General features: G+C 31.0%; 1 protein-coding gene across 1 annotated transcript; it reads left to right on the top strand.

Moving 5' to 3' along the window:
* Positions 1-4,257: 4,257 nt before the first annotated feature.
* Positions 4,258-22,276, top strand: LOC129974944 (retinaldehyde-binding protein 1-like). The gene is made up of 6 exons (XM_056087754.1): positions 4,258-4,344; positions 7,014-7,214; positions 11,596-11,841; positions 18,240-18,433; positions 20,026-20,136; positions 22,045-22,276. Exons 2-6 carry the CDS (start codon positions 7,058-7,060, stop codon positions 22,210-22,212), a joined length of 876 nt encoding a protein of 291 aa, XP_055943729.1. The 5' UTR covers positions 4,258-4,344; positions 7,014-7,057; the 3' UTR covers positions 22,213-22,276.
* Positions 22,277-25,015: the final 2,739 nt, after the last annotated feature.

Genomic DNA, 25,015 nt, shown 5'->3' with positions numbered 1-25,015 from the left:
TTATTAAAATTTTTAGGAACCATTATTCCCACCAAGCCAAATTTTCGCCAAAAATGATTAGTAGATTATAAAGAAATTTTGATTGCCCATTTTTGCAACTTCTATTAAGTGGACAATAATTTCTAAAATGAGATGGAACGTAATTGCAACTGTTTAATTATTTAAAGTATTGGACATTCATTGAAAGGTTTTTCCTTTTAGATGCCTTTGGGTATGACTTGGCCTAAATATTTGACCTTTTTATCGGTGTCATTGGCCACTATGTTTCTTGGATCTCAAGCAGTTCATGAAATATATAAACCATTAAGTGTAAGTATTTTTTTTTTCAAAAATTCAATTATATATTAAAGATCTATTAGGAGAAAATCGGAATTTACCTAAATGCTTATGCTGTTGGCAGTATTATAGTTATTTGATAAAACACCTATTTTTCAGTGCATTATTGTGAAAATATAGAAAAGTTTCTTTAAGTTCTAGGATAAACTCCTTGTGTGCCCACAAGTATAACACAATGCTGTACATTAGGGTGGAACGAAAATGGTCTTAATTTTTTCTCTTTTTTAGATTTTAGTTTGGTAATGGTGCGGAAAATTTGCCTTTTAGGTTCAAAGACAATATTAAAAAATTTGGGTGCAATATTACATTATATTGAGGTGCCGCAAAAAGCTTCCAATTAGGAAAGTAAATTTATTTTTAAAACATTTAATATACATGGAGCTCACGTCCATTCTGTTGCAATTCAATGGTTAATTTTTAAAGCGACAGACAAGTAATTTCAGTTGGAAAAATGGTGTAACGAATTAATCAATGAAGAGCTCTCATTGAACAATTGAGAATCTGCTAAAAAAATTAAGGTGTCTTGGTTAGATTTTTTTCTACATAATCCCAAGTCCTATCGATCATATTTAATAAAATATTTGCATTTTAAATTTTAAAAAAATCTGCAGTAAATATTGATTAAATCATGAAGCTTCGAATTTTGTTATTTTTACAAGTCAAAGGACCACTTCGAGAAAATGGAGCCAATTGATTTGTTGATCTTCCATGAGGTAATCATGGAAAATATCTGAAACAGTAATGTTCAAATCTTCATAATCCTTTGAGCTTTGATCGCTAAGGAATGATTTTTTGTTTTTGTTCAAAATATTAGCGCGTCAAGACTCGTAATTTTATGTTCAGATTTGGAAGTCCTTGGCAAGAAAGATGAAAGGAGAAGATGTTTATTTTAACAATAGTATGGATTCAGATTATTGTTTGAATTATCTCAACTGCTTATCTTTCTAGCGAACTACAACCGTCGAAAAATGCTAATCTCGGGATACTGAAACGAACTTGTATATTATTGATATAACCGAAAAGGAATAAAAATTTATATTTGTTTTTTTCACAATCTATTTATTGATTAAAACATCCCTGACGTCATTTAAACGACGTTTTTATTTATTGATTAAAATTTCCTGACGTTTTTCTTCAATTTCGAAAAGGTATATGCCTCTATTTAACGGTTTAGAAATTAAGTTTTAGTTCGTATTTCGTGTTGACAACTCTGTGCATCGACAGTATTAAATTTTAACGAATAATTTATATATTTTAAAAAAAAGAATGCATATGATTGGAGGGAGCAATAATGGCGGTATATATTTATTATTATCTATGACTTTTTGTAGTTTCTAATCAGTGGATTTTATGATCAAGGAATTTTGGCGATATGAGATGCGCGAGGATAGAACCTGGGACCTTGTGGTTCGCAGTCCAGTAACATAACCAGGATACAAAAGCATATGCTCATGTAGCGTTGTTGTTAACTGGCTTATATGCTATTCACCACAGACTCTCCCTCCAGTGAGTCGGAGGTGAGACGAACGATATGGCTGTTGAGTTGTGATCTATTGAGCTGCTGTCTAATGGGCCTGTACCCAGTTGAGTAGCACCAAGCGTTATGGCGAGCGTGTGTGGGTGAGTGGTTGCTGATGCTGTTGCGCCAAGTTAGTCTGGCGACTTTAGTTGCGGGTAGATGGCGCCACAACAGTTGTACGAAGGTTGAAGGTTCATCGTCCGAGGTCAGCAATTTAACGGATTTGCGATGAGAGAGGATAGAACCTGGGACCTTCTGGTTTGCAGTCCAGTGACATAACCAGGATACAAAAGCATATGCTCATGTAGCGTAGTTGTTAACTGGCTTATATGCTATTCACCACAGAATCTTTCGTAATCCACCCAATTTTCTTTTTCCATAATCATTGCACATTACTTAAAATCGATAGAACCCTATTTTTGTATAGTTTCTAGTAAATTTTGCTCTTATTTTTGAACATTTATTCTATTGTTCGCTCAAGATATACAATTTACTGAAATGTAGATCATATTGTTTTCGTGTTAGTCCTCATTCTTTGTGTTTTTTTGTAGGATTTCCCAGAATATATTGAACGGGAAAGAGATAGAGTACTGCGGCAGAAATCAAGTGAAAATAATTAAATTAGTTTTTTTTTTTTTTTTTTTTTTTTTTTAAGATTATGTACCATATGTATTATTTAATAAATGTAAAATAGAAGAAGCTGCATTTTGTTTATTTTTTTCACAAAAGAAGATGCTGAAGAAGTTCGCAGAAGATTCCAAATATAAACAAGAAACAGTGGCGTTACTAGAATTGTCATTAAAACAGATTACTACGGTGGTAAATAATTAAACAATGGAGGTTTATATATTGCATTTAGGAAATCATTTTACAATGAATATCCAAAGAAACAAAATTCTTAAACAGTCATTAAATATTCAAAATAATTAAAAATTCTTACTTGTTTAGAGAATTTGTATCAGTAGCCAGTTTTTTTGCTTTGGAAAATTTTGATAAAAAAATACAAGTTGTTCGTATATTAATAGAAGTGTACTTTCAAGAACTTTTTATATTGATTACTAGCCGCCTTTGGCGACTAGCCGGTTCGCCAATCTTAATGCACGTTAAAATTTTAATAATTAAATATTGTATGGAACTCATATTTTAATAGTCATATAATTCACTCATAATATTATAAAGGCCTTCAGCTATAACGTAATACATATCGCTCTAATTTTCTGTTAGCTCCCGTAGAATTTATGCTTTAAATTAAAGTGGAAAGGATTAAACTGCAATTAATATAATAATATTTTTTTTTTTACTGAAACGAAGCATTTTTTAAAAATATAAGTACTGAAAACAGAGTCGCTGAGTATTTAAACCTAATGGGCAGTAAAGAATATTTTTCTTAATTTATATAATATCTCAACAAGTTTTCAGCAAATTTTTCTCAGATTTATCATGAGCAGATCGATTAATTAGCAATGTTTCGTTTTAAATGCATCAAACACTAAAAAAATAAACAGAATCGTTTGAAATAATCTATCGAAAACATATTAAACTTCAAAACCAAGTCCGTGTCCGTTGAAAATAGTTGTCAACAATCAGAACACAATACGCATGCTTGAATTTTTAACGCCAATTATGGTAACGCAAATGCGTGAATTTTCTATTCCAGTTGGGGTAACGCTATACAGATTAGAAATTTTTAATTTCCTTTATTCTGTTTTATTTTAATTCAAAAGTACTTCAGATTGAATCTGAAAGATCGATTCATTAACAATGTTTAATTTTAAATGCACCAAACATTAAGAAAATGAACAGAATCGTTTGAAATAAGCGGCCGAAAATTTATTAAGCCTATCCTCTTTAGCGTGGGAAAAAAACTAAAGCCTTACTCATTTGGCGGTGGGGAAATGAAGATTTTTTGGCGGGAAAGTTAGTTTTTAATCAATAATTAAAGTTCTAATTAAAAATTCAAAAAAATGGACCCCAGGTGCGCATTCCCGATCTCCAAGGTATGCATGTATCAAATTTGGTAGCTGTAGGTCGAACGGTCTAGCCTGTAGAGCGCCAACACACACACACATTGAGCTTTATATAAGATATAGATAAATCATAGATAAGATAGATAAATCAGGCAATGAATCATAAATTATTCAAGAGGATATTGGAGTATGAAATTAATATATATAATAAATAAAGACGAAATCAAATAATTGTGTCTTTCTGTCCTAGACATTGTTTATTTTCATGCTTATGTTATGTCCTTCAAAACACTACTTGTTCTATTTAAAAAGTGTCCAAGGTTTTGTAAAGTTTTTTATAATCTAATCCTTTTTTCTTTTTTTTATCACAAAATATTAACTTTCCTTTACTGATAAATTATCTTATCTTATTTATTTATGCTCATCCTATTTCTAAAAAAATTAGATTAAGAGATGAATTGTCGCATACTTGAATTAGGTTTTGTAGTCACTTGTAAATATCGTGAAAGAAGTGTTATTTGAGTAAGTATTTAAGAATTTTCATTTTTTTTAATCTTAAATGGATTGCTAAAAATTCATGAAAATGTTATTTTTTATATTGCTTACTAAGGTTTTGTAGCGAAAGTACCTGGTTTGAAAAAATGAACTTTTTTCATGAGCATGTTAATATAATAAAAAAAAAAAAACATCATAAACTTCTTAAGATGATGGCTTAGACGCAACGTGCTTATTTAAAATAAATAGTTCATCATTAATCTATACTTATATAAAGCTCAATGTGTGTGTGTGTGTTGGCGCTCTACAGGCCTGACCGTTTCACCTACAGCTACCAAATTTGATAAATATTTAACTTCGAGAGTGGATAAGTGTACTTCTGAACGATTGTTTGGAAATTTTAATAATAATTTTAATTAATTAGAAATTAAGTGAAATTTTTTTCAATTTTCCACAGTAACTTCCCAAAATGTTATCGTACAAAAGTGAATTTTACAATGCTTCAAAATATAAAAATGTTATCTTTTTAACAATAACAATTTAATATATATATATATATTGTTACGAACCTGTGCTGTGGCTTCCCAGCATAGCTGGTTCCATAGGAGGTCCCAGAGCTTGGCGACTTTGGCGCCTAAATAAATTATACCCGAAACATCGAGAATTTTCCCGAGCCGTCCAGTAGGAATGGAGATAAGCCTCGAACGTTCCTGATTGGTTGAGAGGCTTCTAGACCCGCCTCCTGAGACCTATAAAAGGAAGCACCCGCAGCTGCCGGACAGTGGTGAACCAGTGGTGAATTAAGTAGTCGGAAGCGACAGAGAAGAGTGGTCGTGGACCAGTGGAGTCGTCGTAGTTGTGAACCGACGGTGAATTGAGTCGTGGACCAGTGGAGTCGAAGAGTAGTCGGAAGCGACGGTGAAGAACTCGTCTTCCAGGGACTAGCGGAGCAGCGACGGAGTAGAGCTGCTGTGTATACTGTTGTATGCTGCTGTGTATGCTGTTGTTGCTGCACGTTTCGGCTGAAGATAATCGTCTTTTGTGCTGTATGTAGTTGTCATCTTTGTGCTGCCCTGTGTGTCTTCGTGTAAATAAACGTCGTTGTTTTATTTTCTACTGCCGCCTGCTGATTGAGTGTTCTCCACACCATATAACTCCCACTATCCAAACGAACCCCGGAAATTTCTTAACAATATATATAAAGCTAAATATATTTTCGCACAGTTTTCAACAATATATTACCTTAAAAATTCATATCATTTTCATTTTTCATCAAGTATTTAATTTCTTGATTTTCTTTCATTACAGAAGAAGGACGTTGTTTAATATCTGTGTAATTTATTAGACAAATGAAAAAAAGAATTTCGCGAAATTTATTAGATATATGAACTGGTTACATGTGTTTTAATAGCCCCATGATGTTATGGACTGTAATTATTAGAAAGGCTTATTACAGTTTTAATGTTTGACAAATTGAGGGAATCATGAACTTGAAGTTGTATTTAAATGATTTATTTGAAATCAAATAGATTCAATATTCTCGGTGTTCCATCTGATCGCCTGAGTTTCTGTTGTGGATGCTCATTTATTTCCAACTATGTACATTTAAATTTCTTATAAAAAAGACTATTAAATTAAATTTTTTATTAAACGAAATATTTATTTTAAATTGCGAAAATTTTTATTCAATGTTAAATATGAACTTTTTTTTTTTTTTTCTGAAATTGAAACCACATATCTAAAAGAACATGCGTACAGAGTATGGTTGCTATTCATCCAGAAATTTTTACAGGAGGGACAAAATACCTCGGGTAAAGTTTGTATAAGCCAGTATAATAAACATTAAAAAAAAAAAAAATCAAAATCGCATTAAGAGATGAATTTTTATCATCTATAATTTATTACGTAATTTAGCAACAATTCTTTACTAAAAATTTGAAAAGAAATTGCATTAATTAAATTGGACCGTTATACATGAATGGTGGAAATAATGAATTTAATATTTATATGAAGTGCTATGGGAAACAAAACATTACATATGTTATCTTTTGATAATATATGGAATGTTATTAATTCTATGTTTGATATTCGATACTACGAAAAAATACTTTCCTAATGATGGTACTCATCATTTTCTAAGCAATATACATTTAAATCATAGATGCAAGTCGCAGATATAAATAACGTGTTGAAAACTTCCAGGTTTTATTAACATTGAATACAGTGTTATTTCGTACATCTTTAGTTTTATTTCACTAGTAATTCGAATGTTTGCTATGATTCCTTAATTTTTATTAGCATATTGTTAAAATATTGTCCGTAATTCGAATCTATTTTGATTCATTTGAAGTAAAAAATAAATTATACGAATTTTTATTTTATTTTTAAATTAAGCGTATATGTACTTTGTATCCTCAATGGCTGCGAAAGGAAGGAACGAAAGCAATCTTTAAATCATTGCAATTATGATATTTTTAATAATTTGAAGATACCTACATAAAGAAGTTTTAAGGATATCTTATTTCAAAATTGAACCTCGAGAAACAATGAAACAAGAAACAATGAAAACAGTCCGAATCTCTAAAATAACCACTAATTGCGCTGTAAAATTACATCTAAAAGTCTTCTTTATCTTCAAATCATTATCATTATTCAAATATTTTCAGTTCTTAAAGGAATATCTACCTTTTCTGCAGATAAATTTCCTACACAACTTTGCAGAGACTATAGATTATAACTGATGATGCCCACGAAAGAAAATTCACTCGAAGAAAATGTATTGCCTTTTGAAACAGATTACCTGCCGGATTTTGTTTTGAAAAAAGCTGTTGTGGAACTGAACGAAACATCTGAAAACAAAGTTCAGATGTTAGAATCTCTCAAAGAATTAGCATCAGGTATGTAAGCAGTTTCAAAGCATTGAGAATAATTTAATGGTTATTTTCGTTTTATACACAGTCCAGTCATATTAATGTGACCATCGCCTACTTTTGACGTCAACGTTAAATAACGATTCACAGAAGACACATGTTATAAGTAAATTTGGTGGATATATGAAGCGTGTTGTAGGCATTCGGAAAACATTTCAGTTCTTGCAGTCATGCAGAAACGCAATCATTTATCCAACGGCCAAAAGGGCATTATCATTGGCTTTCGACCCAAGGGCGGAAGTATTTCCGAAATGCCTAATTTTGTAAACGGTTTGCGAACCACCGTGGTAAAAGTATACCGTGCATGACAAAATGGTACTATCCAAAATCAGCGACGTAGCAAATGTGGTGCACCACGGGCCATAGATGGCAGAGGAGAACGACGGCTGCGGTGATGCGAATAGACGTGCAACCATTGAGCAACTGACCGCTCAGATGAATCAGGGGGCTACCAACAGTGTGCCCACAACGATGGTTCAGCTAACATTGCTGCGTATTTGCCTCTGCAACAGACGCCTGATTAATGCACCTATTCTGACTGCTGTTCATCGGCCACCAAGGTTGGAATTTGCGCGCCAGTACCACAACTGTACTTCCACTGAATGGAGGTGAATTTTTCCGATGAATCACATTTTATGCTCCATTGGACTGATGGACGTAGGCGTATACGGCTCGAGACATCTGAAAGCAAACACTCTGCAATAATTGTCGGAAGAGTCCAAGCTGGAGGAGGGAGTATCATGGCCTGGGAAATGTTTTCGTGGTATTCTCTGGGTGCACTCATCATTGTGGAAGGCATGATGGATCAACACAAGTATGCATCTATCCTTGCAGACCATGTTAACCTCTGCATGCGAATTGTTTTTCCTCAGAATGATGGCATCTACCAGCAGGACTATGCGACGTATCATAAAGCTAGCTGTATACGTACGTGGTTTGAAGAGCACCAGGATGAGTTTACCGTACTCTTTTGGCCAGCAAATTCCCCGGACTTGAACCCAATCGAGAATCTGTGGGACCACCTCGATCGGGTTGTTAGCACCATGGATCCTCACCCTCGTAACCTAGCGCAACTGCCACGGCACAGAAGTTGGCATGGCTCAATGAACCAGTGAACACCTTTAGGAACTTAATTAACTCCCTTCCTGCTCTGCGAAAGGTGATTTTTCTGGATTTTAACAGGTTTTCGCATTAATGTGACTGGACAATGTATAATATTCTGTATTCCTTTTTCCTTTAGTGGAAACAGTTGTATTTTTAGTTCTAAATCGTACTGCAATTTGAATTTTTTAAGAATTCAAAGTAACCTGCATTATTTCATTCATTTTTTTCTGCAATCCCTTAATTTCTCTGTGAACGTGAAGTTATAGTATCATTTGTGCTTCGAATTTATTTTTATTTATTTGAAATAAAAGCTAAAAGCTGCGAAAAAATTATATTTCGTTTCAGAATTAATTTCAATTGTTAAATAAGTTCATTCCCAGGAGCTTTTCATATATTGCAAATGAATAAAAGATTTAAAATATTACGCCCAGTAACACGGCTTTTCATCCTTAAATTTTAATGCTAGTCAATGCGATAAAAAATCAGTTCAGATTTTTGTATATATATATATATATATATATATATATATATATATATATATATATATATATATATATATATATATATATATATATATATATATTTTGATTTAATCACGTTCCATACGGACTATTTTGTTTACCTGAAAATTTTATTCCACGACTTTCGTTTTCAAATTGGCATGTATTGTTCTTGTATTGATTTCGCTTTTTTTGAAATTGTTATTTTTATTATTAAAATTCAGCATTACTTTTGCTTTATTTCTTTAATATTACTAAATGTGTACTTATGAATGATGTTCTATTTATCAAAACTTTTAAATTCTAAAATAAAACTTCACTGCAATTTTTAGGGATAAAATTGTTGTTGTTCCTTGCTATAAATTTTTTAAGCAGTTGTTTTTAGTTCGAATTTTTTTTCTTATCGAATCTTCGTTTCAATCTCATCAGTTTCGAATTAACCTAATGATTCTATAATAAATTAGTTTCATACATTTATACTTTCGGGAACATTCCGTCATTTTATGGATTTTAGTTCTTTATTCTTTAATCTACCTGAATATTTGCAATTTGTTATGTAAAACTGAGCAGACTCCAAATTGTTTCATAATTTAATATTTATGACATAATAATTAATTAATGAAAAACATAGCACCTCATTTTTTTTGTAATGTTAAAAAAAAAGTTGATATAAGCAGATGGTTACACGGCATTCCTTTCTCATTATATGACGCCGTCAATTTGAGTCCTTTCATATCCACTTGATAAGCGTCAAAACTGATCTGAGACATTTCATACATTTAGAATCATTTGAAATCTAATGCGCTTCATTCAAGTTTTGCTCATATTCAAAAATAATTTTTTACTGTCTGAAATAACAGTTTATATTTAGATTTATCTATTCTTTGTTGATATAAAATCATAAAAATAAAGGATTTCATAAATAGATAATCAGAGATTTTTTAAAATCAGCTCCTTAATCTTAAATTAGAATTTCCCGTGTTCATTAAAGTGAATGTTCTAAAATAAGTGTTATTTAAATTTTATTATTTTTTGAATTTATACTATGTTTTATCAATGTCAGTTTTATCATTTTCAATAGACAGCATTTTATTAGTTAATAAATACATATGAAAGTGAGCTGCACAAGTCTTAATGATAAATAAAAGCAATATACTCTCCTTAAAAAATTCACACCAAATTTAAGCAACTCTTACATACAATAAATAATAATTAACTCCAAAGTATGAACTGAAAACATGAGAAACTTTTTTTCATAACAATTAACTCTTTATTTTGTGTTATAACAACCTAAAATCAAACATTTAATTCTTATTTTGAGCTAATTTTCATTAAGCCTTTTCAAATTGTTAACAATGAAAAAACAACGAAAGATTTTGCATGACAGTTGCATATACGTTGAATCATAAAGTAAAACATTTAATTATATGCTTGAATGTTCAATCTGTTTGTTCGGTAAATATCATAATCTAAATCTGTTAATAGACATTTAGCAGACGATTCCTTTTCAGACATTTTATAACTGCTACTATTTTTATTTTGTTAAAATATTATTAAAAAGTAAAAGGAAACGATTTTTTCTTTTCATAAACACATTTTGTTAACATTATTTCGTTTATTTTTTGCACAATAGCTGACGATCAGTTGTAAACCTTCTGGAATCTGGCAATGTTTGTAAGATACGCTGTTATGTTGAAAGAATAAACAAGCCGATGGAATTCTAAATTGCTTGGAGTATTATTTTAGTTTTAAGAATTTAAGATGCTCTGTAAACTATATTTTGAAGCTTAAGAAAACGGGTAGTTTTTTAGAAAGTATGCAAAACTGTTTATCATACTGACTTCACTAGCTTTTGTATTAAACTCAAAATTCTGATGTCATATGTTTTTAAGAATTCAAAATTGACTAAATTGAACTAAAATAAATTATATTTATTTTCCAATTCACGATGTGATCAATTGTCATTCAGACGGATTCGATTATCAATCGATCCTTTTCAGTTTTTCGAGTCCGAAGTATACAAAGAAAAAATTCTGTAATTGGGAGGGGGGGGGGATGCGAACTCCAGATTTTCAAGCTTTCTGAGTCCGAGAAATATGATATAACTATTCTCTGCATGTTTGATAAGTAAAAGAAGTAGTTATCTAAGTTTACTTAGTATAGATTACGGATTAATGGACTCCCAAGATTAATAATGCTCACTTGCTACAGTTTAAATTGCCACCAAAATTTGATTTAATTAATTAATTAAATCAAATAATGCCAGAATTTACTCATTGATTTTCCGAAATTTTAGTCCTATTTCAATTTGTCCAATCGAGAATTTGAATTGTTGTTTTTCCGTCTTTTGAAGTCATTATCTGGGGGGGGATGTTCGTGTAACCTTATAAACAGGTTTGGATTCATTGTATTTTAATGATTTCATGTAGGTATATAGTGTGAAATATTGAATTACGAGTTTTTACATTAAATAATATCTTTATCGTCAATCATGTTTCAAAATACGAAGTTCATCTCCCTAAATAAGCTTCGAATAATTTTTAAGTATGAAATTACATTATTTAAACTAAATTGATTTAAAGATATTTTCCTGAAATCGAAAATCGCAAGTTTGGATTTTCCAGTTAACGATTTACAAGTCGGAATGACGTTTGAACTTGTATAACCTTGAAAATCATTTTTATTACTTTCAATGTAATTTATTGTATTTACTTCTCATTAAATATTCCACATCTTCTATTTAGATTTAGGGAAAATTGCTGATTTTATTTTCGAAGATGATTTTTTGCGAGTTTTTTTAAGGTATAGCAAGTACAACATATCAAAGGCCTTTGCTCAACTTCGAAACTTCGTGCACTTTAGAAGAAAGTACGACAGTCTTTTTGAAAGTATTCCGGAGGAGTATTTCGTCACCAAAAAATCGGCTGAATTCTTTAGTGTACTTCCTTACAGAGATTCTCATGGGTGTACCTTGGTCTTACTCGAACTAGGTAAGTAAAAATAAATAAATAAATCTTTTTGTAACGTTTGAGAATAAATTTGCCTGCAACAAAGGAAAAGACGCTTTAAATATACAAACAACAACAACAACAACAAAATCAGCCTCAAAGCCAGAAAAAGCTGTAACCCTTAAATGCATGAATTTTTATTTTTAATAAATAAAATTTGAAATCAACTGGAAAATGGATGTACTTAATGGGAAAAATATTTAAAAAAAACACATAATATATATTTTTTAATTTTCACAAAAACTTATGAATACTTTGTAGTGAATAGCTTATAAGCCAGTTAACAGCTACGCTACCCAACAATTGCTTTTGTATCGTGGTCATGTTACTCAGCTGGTCCCAGCTGGACCACAAAGTCCCAGGTTCCATTCTCGCTCATCACAATCTTCTACATTGGTGACCTCGGACGATGAACCTTCAACCTTCGTACAGCTGTTGTATCGCCATCTCCCCACAGCAAAACCAAAGTCGTCAGACTCATTTGACGCAGTATCTGCAACCACTCACTCACACACGCTCGCCATAACGCTTGGCGCTACTCAAATGGGTACAGGCGCATTAGACTCAGCAGCTAATACATCACCACTCAACAGCCATATCGTTCGTCTCACCTCCGACTCACTGGAGGGAGAGTCTGCAGTGAATAGCTTATAAGCCAGTTAGCAGCTACGCAACCATAGCAATTGCTTTTGTATCGTGATCATGTTACTCGGCTGCGAACCACAAGGTCCCAAGTTCTATCCTCGCTCATACCAATTCGCCACAATTTCTACATCATCATCAACAATCACGTCTTTAGTTCCACAAATTTACTAATTTTTATTCATTACTTTTACCTTGTTTCTATACGAAAACGATTTTTTCAATATGATTTTAATACTTTTTATATAAATATTCGTAATTCGTAACACCCGCCGAAATGAAATTGTATTCAGATAGAGCGGCAACATTCAAAATTGTCATAGATAAAAATAAAAAAAAATTCTAGAAGCGTTCTGAAACGATGAAATAGTTTCGGTAAAATTAAAATTTAGAAAAAACACTATGCAAGTTTGCTGCTTAAGGAAATATTAAGCTTTAAGCATACGATGCAGATCTGTAATGCTATGCATTGAAGGGTTAAAGGGAATTGGAAATGTTATCGAGAAAGAAAATGCTCGAAATTTCACTTACAAATAAAGTCAATTTTTTTTTCATCAGCAAATTTTATATTTGATAGAAAATTTAGGGTATATAAAAAGAATAGTTTATTTTAATTATAAAACACTTAAAAAATTTATGTTAACGGTTTTTAGGTTAAAATATATGAAGAATATGCTTCTTAAAATATTTGTGTTTTCACTGGGAAGTCAGATATATTAATCTCTGTTATTGTGCGGTCCTTTCTTATGCGATTTTATTTCTGTGCAATTTTTTTATGCGGTCTATGAATTTTAACCATGTTGGCATTATAATATCGTTGTAATGTTTTCTATCAATTTACATATGTACACTAATACAACGTGTATGGTATGCAATGTATTTAAAAATCACGTCAACTAATTCAATTATTCCAAAATAAAATAAATAATAGTTTTCAAAAATAAACCAGTTCAGGTGTTCAAAGAGATTGTGAACTAATTCATCATAAGAAGACGCGCCTTTTGGATTACTACAAGTAATTTGTTGATTGTAAAAAATTTTCTATGTATAAAATGAAAAATTAAGTTTAAAAAATGCTCCCAAGTGTAATTTAATTATTTATTTTGTTTGGAAAGCACTTTCTTATTATTTCGTAAATCTTCGATAGATTTTCTAATTGAGACTTTTTATTATGTTTTCCTCCTTCACGCCATAATTTTTTTTTCTTTAACGTTTTGTAAAACGATGTTTGTTATAGTTATTTATAAAGTTACAAATTATTTTTTTTTCAGTGCAATTTCTTTTATGCGGCCTGTGACTGCCAAACAAAAACAAGTTTGATTATATGCGTTGTGATGCGATGATTTTCAAATTCATAATCACAAATCGATGGGCCCAGAAAAAAAAATCGAGTAAAATCATTTCAAAATTAACATAATGTATGAATAAAAGTTTAATAATTACAGTGAACTTATTTTCATTTAAATATTCTAATAATAATTAAAAAAATAATAATGAATGCCAAGTAACGTTAAATTCTAAAAAAAAAGAAAAAATATATGCATCTGATAATTTACATGATAAATACTTTTTATACTATTCCGTAGAAAAAATAAAAATATTTGTAACAGATGCATAAAGTTTATAAATATTGTTGTATAAAGTTTCATATGAATAGATTTTGTACTATGCATGCCGAGATTTGTAAAAAATATATTTCGAGAAAGATGTAAAAAACTCTATTTTTCTGTCATAGGAATTCCTGCTAGATTCATTGTTGAAACATAATTTATAAACTTTCGACTTTTCAAATCCTTACAAATTATACTTTTCTGAATCAGCGAAATGTTCTCCATTTATTAGACTAAAATTAATTTTTTTTAAATGTTCTCAGCTTACTTAATATGTATAAAAAAATAGGCTTCTTTCCAAAATTTTAGTTATAATAAGCATATACAGCGAAATATTTTATATGATACATGCTTTCTTTTTATTGATATTCTTTTTACCTTGCCAGTGCCTAGAGTGTAAAGGTAAAACATAGAGGAAAAAGCCGAACATTATGGCCCAATCTTATTTATTCTCTGAAGCAATACGCTGTAAAATATAGAAAAAAAAATGTGCTCGATGGAACCGTGCCGATAAATAAAAATTATTCAAATTGTCACTTAAATAAAATTTGAATTTTGGTTCATTTTTCTTGAAAAAACTTTCAGAAAACAGATAATTAAAAATACTGGAACTACAGTCAGAATTCTGCGCCAGGCATTACCGAAGCGCTTAAAGTTTTATTTGACCGTCAAATTCTGCCATATTTCTCTTTCGTTATGAATCCTTGACTAGATACAAGCTGTATTAGGTTGAATAAATCAAGATTTATTTTCTGTACTTAAAAAGGTATTTTTCCATAATGGTTATTTTAAAATTCATTTAAGGTAGTAAAATAATTCAGAAAAACTATTCATTCGTTGACATTCATTCTATGGAAGGAAGAATGTTCTCTTTGTTGTTGAATTTTTCTGGATTTATGCTTTGATTCATTTGCAGTCAGTGGATAAATACAGTCCGACAACACCATTTATCGATTTTTGTGCTGTTTTTACAATACAATTATTTATTACAATTATTTTTTAAAAAATTAGACTATTTCTATTGTAATAGGGGTATCCAGAAATTTAATTTCGTTAAAATTTAAACTATTATTTGAAAAACACTTTTATTGCATAATTAAATACAATACCTAAGCTATTTTGCAACAGAGGTGCCACCATTCTTGAGGCATTTAGCAGAACTCTAGCTTGTCTTGTCTAGCTAGCTGCCCTTGTCTCAGAACGATGCCGCCTGCGATTATGAAGAAGTGAACGTAAAATGTGAGGAAAATACATTCGCAGTATCTCAATAGCGAAGCTTTAATTCTCCTTCATCTCTTGTCCAACTTCTGTAAAAAATCATCATCGATCAGAGACCCCTCACCACTTTTTTCTTCATCACGAGAATTTTCAAGTCCTTCATAGTAACTTCGCACTCATTTCCTTAGTATCGAATTACTCATCTCTTTTTGACCACCAATTTCGCAAATTTGTGTGTAAGTTTCAATTGGTTTAGTGTTCCTAGAATAAAGAACGCGGATGACAGTTCATAACTAGCATGCGACGATCAGTTTAAAACAAACCCATTTTAAATGCTTAATATGCAGGCGATGCAATGTTCAAGAATCTAAATATGACTTTTACTGTTTGCCAATGAATCAACAAAATGTACATGCGTGTGTGAAGCCATGAAAGCAACGCTCTCGTGGCAAAAATTGAAAAAAATGTAGTTACTTTAAGGGTACTCCTCGTATTTTCCCGGTGCAAATTAATCATAAGAGTTATTGGCGGTACTGGGATGCGCGAGGATAGAACCTGAGACATTGTGGTTCGCAGTCCAGTAACATAACCATGACACCAAAACAATTGCTCGAGTAGCAGAGTTGTTAACTGGCTTATATGCTATTCACTACAGACTCTCCCTCCAGTGAGTCGGATATGAGACGAACGATATAGCTGTTGAGTGGTGATGTATTATTAGCTGTTGTCTAATGGGCCTGTACCCAGTTGAGTAGCGCGTGTGTGTGGGTGAGTGGTTGCTGCGTCAAGTGAATCTAACGACTTTGGGTTGTTGCGGCCTTTTTGAGTTGCTGCGTCAAGTGAGTCTGACGACTTTGGTTGCGGGTAGATGGAGCCACAACAGCAGTACGAAGGTTGAAGGTTCATCGTTCGAGGTCACCAATTTAGCGATATGTGATGAGCGAAGGATAGAACCTGGGACCTTGTGGTTAGTAGTCCAGTAACATAACCATGATACCAAAACAATTTCTCGGGTAGCAGAGTTGTTAACTGGCTTATATGCTATTCACCACAAGTTTCATAATATGGTCATCAGAACCGTTTTTATCTAGTTCAAGTATCAAAAGCTCATGCTCGAAAGTTGAAATTACAGGCAGCCAAAATTTTCTGTCACTAAGAAAAGACGATGAGTTCTCTACATTGCAACGGATGACTGTACACTGTACAGCCTTCCTGTACAGAAGGGATTTCTTCGAAATGGTTGTACAGAAATAAAAAAAAAACATTAATATCCTTAAAATTGGTACATGATTTGGTGAGATGAAATTGTACAAATCCTTGATTAGCCAAATCGTGGATGCTGCATCACCATTAATCTTCTTGGAGCAGCATAGCCAAACATGGCTCTTGTGCCAAAAAAACCGAACCGATCCATCATCATTAACTGCCGGATCACAATTCCTTTCTGGCGTTAAAAAATTTGATAAAATATCACTTTCTGGTGCATTTATGTCCAATTAATTTCTCTGATGTTACTTCGGGTGATTGTTTCTTCTAAAATAAAATTTGCTCAAGGGGTAACAATTCGCCAATTAAAAGAAATGCAGATATGGATAAAAAGGAAGAGGTGAAAATGGACGCAAGAGGCATCGTTCATAGGTCTTTGTGAACAAAGGAGCATCGTTGCTTAAAGCAGGGATAAGAAGAGACATCAAATAAACATGTTCTATCAATGCACATTTTATCAAAATTATACATGTTTTCGAATTATACAAAGGAACATCAAATAAATATGATATATCAATATAAATTTAACCAAAATTAAACCTGGTTTAGAATTTTTTTATATACAGATTCTGTGGTTTATTTTAATCAAATGTAAGCTTGTATGTAATGTTTGCTTGAAAAAGGTAATGGAATCAAAATGTAATCTTGATTTTCCCTGTATTTTACAGACCTATTTTCCATCAGTTTAATTACCTGTCTACTAAAAATAATCTTTATACATTTTCCTACAAGTTGACAAATATTCTGAAAAATTTACTTAAGAAAATCAGAATTTCTGTGAAAGAGCTTATTGAAATCTGGAACATATATTTGGTACATTTGTGACTTTATAAATATTTTTAGGGTCTTAAAAACAAATTTCTTTTTCTTTATCGATAAATTATTTCAGTCTTGAATTTTATATGTCACAGTCGTTTCATTTATTTATTATATTATGAGGATAGCCTGGTTGGTAGAGCGTTGGATTCGCGTCCCTTAGGTTGCAAGTTCGAATCCCGCCGGCCGAAGATTCCCCGTGTGCTTGGTGGCTGACGCGCGTATAAATCTGTCGTGGTTACAAAATCCTCCATGTTGAGAATAATACCACTGGGGGTACTGGATCAGGGATGATCGTTCTCTGATTCAGGTCTAAATTACGATCTGTGGATGAGTGAAACGCGTGAATGAAGTCCGCCCCGTAAAAAGGGTTGTGACGTGTGTGTAACTCGTTCTCTTAGCCCTAGATGGCGCTACTATAAAATAAGAGATACTCCCCCACCGGCTTAAAATCGCTGTCCTCGTAACAGCGGGCATGTCCACGGCAAGTGCCATAAGAAACAACAACAATTATGTTATGAATGTTTTAAATAACTAACATTTTCTGAAGCTCTTAAAATGTTTGTGATCAAAGTGGTTTGTACTTTAGATTTTTAAATAATATGTGATATTTTTTTAATATTAATTTCCCTTTTTCATATTTTAAATGGTTTGATTTTGCAACAACTTAAGATTTCATATTTATATATTCTTTATCAAACCAAATTGTAATATGAAATTTTTCAATTACGAATTTAATACATTTTTTTCCAGATGAAAAGATTTAAAGTATAAATATAAAATTGTACACAGATTTTGGACTGCAGTTTCTTTTGTTTGAAATTTTAGGAAAATGGGATCCAGCAGAGCTTCACATTGATGACTTTAAGCGATTGACGTTGGCGGTGTATCTTCAAGTCCTTCGTGATCCAATGACACAAATCAATGGATTCCAAGTGATTCACGACTTCAGCGGCACGTCAATCGAGCATCTTCGATACTGCACTCCACAGAATCTCTATTTTCTCTATCATGGAGCCTTAGTACGAGTGAATTTTATTTCTATAGTTGCCGCTTTTAGAGAACAGCTTGTTCATTCGCAATAATATTAATTATAGTATATAATTTGTATAATTTATAGTATATATAATTATATTAATATTAATTATAGTATATAATTTGCATGCGCATAAAGATAAATAAGGGTAGAAAAACATATATTTTGAGTGAAAAAAATGAAATAGCCGAAGATATATTTAAACTTAAGATACATTCTAGAATGGAAAATAAACAGCAATTATTATTCTATATTTTACAGAAATTTCCAACCCCTATTGCCTAATAAAAGGTTCCAAATTTTGTAGAAAAATATACATGTTTTTTGCATAACTTATCTTTTTAGACTTTTTTTTTTGGCTGATTAATTAAAATTTAAAAAATGATAGTTAAATGTTTCCTAGTCACAAATATGTCTCTTAATGAAATTCATCATAAAAGGTTTCGCTGAATTTTCAAGTGAAATTGAAAATGAAATGAAATTCAATTTTCAATTCAGATATTAGAATTAATTTGTTTAATACTTAATTTTTAATTAGTTAATTTAATACTTAACTTTTATTAGTTCAAATATCCTTTTAGAATGAGGGATTTCACATTAAAACAGAAAAAAAAATTCTTCCTCATTATATTAATAGTAAATTTTAAAAAAAAGTGATGTCCTTCTTTTTTACAAGGAGTTACATTTCTTGTTTTTCCTAATTAGTACAGAAAGTATCCATCACAGATGAAGAGAATGGATATGGATATGAGGGGAATTTAAATAACATAATAGATATTCTTAGAGTTTACAGGTGCGGCAATTGTTTCTAGAAGTTAAGGCTAAAATTCAAATAGTACAGCATTGATAATTATTTTTTATGAAATAAATAAATTTTAATTACACGCTAAAAGCGATATTTCAGCTTTTCCAGAACAATTATTAGTGGTATTAAAAAATTCTTGTTTTAGGATTTTTTTTAATATTGAATTTGACTTCGCTGTGGTTGAAATACAATTTTTTGTTATATGTTTAGTTAAATTTATAATTTATATGAATTATCGCGCACTTGTCTAATGATCACTTGAAAGTTTGTGATATAAATTCAAAAATATAGTGAGTGTGTTGCGATTTTCTACTGAACTGCCCGGTTTTAAATATAATATTTTTAATCTACTCAAAAAACATAGCTACACTACAAAATTTACAAAAAAAAAAAAAAAAAAAACATAGACAAGTAAGTTAAAGTAAACAGTATGGTGGAGGGATTCCACCGTTTCCAACCGAAAACATTCGGTGTTAGTGCAAGGGTTGCGCATAGAAAAAAAGTGGACCTCAGGATGCAGGTCTCCCGTTCAACTTGTCTGTAAACGTCACAAGGCGGCGCTGCCTGCTCAAGGGAAAAAAGAGGCGCTACAAAAATCTATTATTGGGTTTAAAAATAAAAATGTGTCGCGATTGATGGAAGCAATTCACTTCATGCTCTAAACGAATGTTGTTTTCTGATTGGTTATTATTTTACGTTATTTCACTTCAAGATATTTTAGTATCTTTGTTTTATGTATCTATCATGATTTATGAAGATCGTCTTTTGATTAGAATTGTTTTCCTACACGCTACAAAGGAATCCACATGGTCAATGAATCCGTCGTATTGAAAGCTTTGTGGGCAATAATCAAGAATTTTTTGCCAGAAAAGTTGAAAAAAAGAGTGAGTATGACGACGAAGACAATTCTCCTCTATTTGCAATATTTATGAATAACATTGAATATTTATTATTACTCTATCTCTTGAAGCTTTCATTAGAAATGGAATTAAATACTGATTTCTATAGGAAACTTCTGATTCATATTTGCTATATTTCTTGCTTTTTAAAAAATTCTATTTAATAAAATCATTCTTCGTCTTTATTTCTCTTATTAAAGATGCTCTTACACATCTGATGCGATTCCTTTTATTTGATAAAGGGAATCGCATCTCTTTCATTCTCTTATTTATTCAGATCTGTGTTAAATATGATAAAAAAGTGTTAAATATGAGAGAATATTTCTGTAGAGACCTAAATCTAACGAATATTTTAAGGATATTTTAGGTTGTCATTTGAATATTGAACACCTAATGATCGGGAAAACTGCCAAGGTATTTTTAAAAGTGATGATTAGTTGAAAAAGGGTCTGATGTATATTTGGTATGATGACGCAGAACTTCATATTTCACTTCATTATTCTTTTACTTATCGCAGTTTATTGAGTTTCCTCAAGGTGAATTGTGAGGCACGTATTGAGATATCATGATGGTAAGAATTTGCCCTTATTTATTGACTAAGCTGGATCTGGAAAATGGCAATTATCAATGCATTTTGTCTAGTTCTAGTCAGATCTTTTTAACTGTAGTGGCATTTTTATTAAGAAAATTGCAGTGATGAACTCATTTTCATATCGAGTTTTGATTGCACATCGATTGAAGATGTTCTGTGCTACGATTGGACAAAGGAGAAACGCCGAAACAGCTCCCCTCATTAAAGGAAGGAAGGAATTCTTCATTTCAGTTTTTGGACGAAGAAACCATTACATCTAAAAGAAACTGGCTTGAAACAGATGACATAATACATCGAGAATTGCCCTTTTCAGATCCAGCCTGGACAGAAACAGACAAAAGAATCCAGAATTGCCCTTTTCACGTCCAGCCTGGATAGAAATAGACAAAATGCATCAAGAATTGCCATTTTTAGATCGGCATTTCCTGTTCATCTTTATGCCTCACAAATGTGCAGCACATGCCACACTAATAACCTTGCAGAAGTTCAAAGAACTAAATTAATAGAAAGAATAATGAAATGCGTTATTAAATTCTTTGTTACCTTATCAAACTTACAGTAGACCGTTCTACAAGTAATTAACACTTTTTCAAATACTTCGGCAATGTCCCAATCGTAGCATAATTAACATCCAAGTAGCAAACTAAATTTTCCTTAAAATATTCATTAGATTTAGGTGTCTATAGTCATATTTTTCTTGAGTGAACAAATTTGTTTCTTGTTAAAAAATCATGTGGATTCCAATTGTTTCTATTTCTAAATCTTTTTTTCGAAAGATATGACACAATGGTTTAGGCTTGATTCATGAAATCCATAATTATCTTCTCATCAATCTAAAAACCCATAATTAAAAAAAATGAAACGTTATTTTTTTTTCCTTAAAAAAGAAAAGAAAAGAAAATAACTGCTAAGTAAACAATTTTTTTTAAAGAGTCGATAACAGGTTTTTAAAAGCATTTCTATAATTAATAGAGTTCAGAAATGATGAAAGTATATTGTAGCTACAATCATTTTTTAAAACTATTTGGATTAATTGCGACATCATAAAGATTAATGACTTATTATATCATATGTTTAAATTGACATAGTACTACTTATTACAAATTATGAAAACAAGTATAAGATTTTATTTTAAAGGTTTTCAAAAGTATTCGTGTTTTTTCTTAATATCATATGTACCTCTCGTATATACATTTCAATGGTAATTAAATCCTCATTAGAAAAAACTGATAATTATAAAATGCTTATAATTAATTATACTATTATAGAAATTCATTTAATTTTTCATACTTTTATTACAGATTTTATTTCACTCAAACCCAAAAGATTTATTAAATTTTTTTCCTCCTTCAATACTTCCTACGCAATATGGTGGAGATCTCATTCATTATCATAACAAGAATATGATAAAGAAGATGAATGCTGAATTTGGAAAGTCTCCTTTTGGCGGAGATCCAAACTTTTACTAACATTTTTATGGAGCACTAAAGGAACTTTAACAATATTGTATATTTTAAGCATTCAAAAAATAAAGAAAACATCTGGAAACACTGGTATACTATTATTACATATATCATACTTACCATGTCACTATTTTTTAAGAGTAGATTATTGCTGTGTATTTTCTATTCACATTCGAAATTCATCCAAATATATCTAAATTCTATAAACTGATTCCGATTTCGCAATTGTTTAACCCTTTCTAGGGCTGTGGGAAGTATGCTTCCCACCAAATCTATCAATCTTTGTATGAAATTATGTAGGTTGGCATCAGTTCTGACAAATTTTGTTAGTAACTTAGATGCTCCAGTTCTTTATCTCAGACAAAATGATGTGGCTTGATTTGTTACTTAATTATTAATGAACCAAATTAATTAATTAATCAAATGAAATTTATCTGATAAGCTAAATGAACCCCTTTTCTTATTCTAATTTCAAGCCTAAAAATATTTTAACATAATATGACTAGAAAATAATGGCCCTTTAAAGGGTTAATATAAGGAGTGTGAAAATCATCAACATTTGTTACGATTGCGATTGAGTGTATTATTGTGTCTCGTCCTTATTTTGTGTCTATCTTTCTTTTATTGATATCTCAAACTTTCTTGAATTCAACGAAAATAAATAAAGAAAGAAAGAAGAAAAAAAACCCGAAGTTATTCCAGCTTGATTGTTGTAATATAAAAATGCTTTTTCAAATTCAAAATTTGTGACAAAAATAAGGAAATGTAATTATCATTTTCTTTCCTTATCTTAGAACACTGATTCTGAAACGGGGGAAGTTTGTATATCTATTTTAGCAAAATAAAAATCTTTGCATTAAAAAGATAAAGAAATCAACAAAATAAATTAATGCTAATGCCACATTCATTGTCTTAAATTAATGAAATATCCGAAGTATTACTAGATGCTATTAAATTAATTTTGCTGCACTTCGAACTTTGATTACAATAGATAACCTTTTTGGCATAAACTCAATAAGCTGCTGATTTCATTTATGGGGCATATTTGATCAGTTTGTCTAAAAGCAATTCATTTTGGGATATGGAGGAACAAAATGCCTCAAGTTGCCTTTGTTATTGCCCTTCTTTACAGCCATTTGTTTATTTATATTTATTCATTAAATCTTTACTTATTGTAACTTTCTCGTATAATTGTACTATTGAGAAATATAATAATCGTCAAAAAATTTGAACACCGGGTTTTGACGAATCTCCATGTTTCAAACCTCTCCGAGTTCGAAAAACACGTTTTTGACATTATGTCTCTCTGTCTTTGACAAAGATAACTCACAAATTCTTTGATCAAGATGGTTGAAATTTGGTATACGGTTTTTATACCAAATTTGTAGATTTCTATCAAATTTTTAGCAAACTTCACTCTGTCTGACTGTCTAGAAGTAAGTCGACAGGATAGTTACAAAACGAAGAGAGCTAGATAGATAAAATTCGGTACCCTGATTTAACATCTATAGTGTAGACACACCTATCAAATTTTGATCCAAATACATCAAGGGATTGAACCACTGTCAATTTGAGCTTTTAGAAACATGTAAACGCGATAGCTCAAAATCATAATAATAACTTAAATATATCAAATTTGGTATGTGATTTTGTGATTATAAGTGTAGTTTTGTGTCACATTTTTGTTTCAATCGATCGGGAAAAATGTGTATTAAAGAAAAATTCGATTTTCGGTTACTTTTACCTGCATGCCAGAGATTAGTCGCCAAATAACTCGCCAAGAATGACACGAAAGATTCAGTAAAAATGCTAATTCACGTCAAAGGTTAATATTTCATAATTATTGTACGCCACTGCTATGCAAGGTGTTCTTTAGGATAACACCTTTATTAGGGGGTATGCGAGAAAGTTTTGGGAAGACCATCCCCGCTAGTTTGAAAAATAATTTTTTTAAAAATAAAATTTCGTAAGTTTTAACTTTGAAGTAATTATTCGATAAGTAAAAGAAGTTTCATAGTTAGTTTGTTTAAGAACATCTCTGTTGCTTCTCATTCTTATTTTGTTACTCTTAATTTATTTGTTATTATTCCAGTTTAACATTTTATTTTTTGGTTATAAATAATTTTTAAAAATTAATTTGAATGTGATTAATTGATTTTAATTTCAAGCATAAATAAAACTCCTTTGGGATATTAATTTAATTCTTAAACATATTTTATATGAGGAGTTTTTTTTATTTTTTTATCATTTTTAGAGCATCTATACCGCGTCATTGTTTTAAATGAATTTTGCATCAGTTCAGCTTTCCATCGCATTCAGCATTCAGTACTTTCCATCGCAATTCAAATTTATCGTGAAATTGAGCATAAATTAGAGAGGATCATAAGTACAAGGGGCAATATTCATAAACTTTCTCAAATTGCATAAAGTAAATGCCACTTCCAGTATTAAATGCCTTTCTCAGAAATTTCTTCTGGCCCCCAAACTTCTAGATATCCTAATGTATATAGCCCAGCACAAAATACTAAATTCTGAGCATGGTGCCGTATCCTAAATTCAAATCCTCAAGTCATCAGAAACTGAAATTCTTAATAAATTTTCGGATCAGGGTGTTATTCATGTGAACAGAATCATTGAAGAAAAAAGGTGCACAGTTTCGTCTCACCATACTTGCGATTTTAAACTTTAATAAAGTTGGACTTCAAAAATCAATAAAAGCTCAATATTTTCTTTGCCGGGTCGGATCTTACGTTCAAAACCCAATTATATGTTATAAGTGTCAACGTTTTGCTGTTTCGAAGACTGTCTG

The sequence above is a fragment of the Argiope bruennichi genome, chromosome 7, assembly GCF_947563725.1.
Source record: "Argiope bruennichi chromosome 7, qqArgBrue1.1, whole genome shotgun sequence".
Taxonomy (NCBI): domain Eukaryota; kingdom Metazoa; phylum Arthropoda; class Arachnida; order Araneae; family Araneidae; genus Argiope; species Argiope bruennichi.
This window is presented reverse-complemented; position numbering and strand designations above follow the sequence as displayed.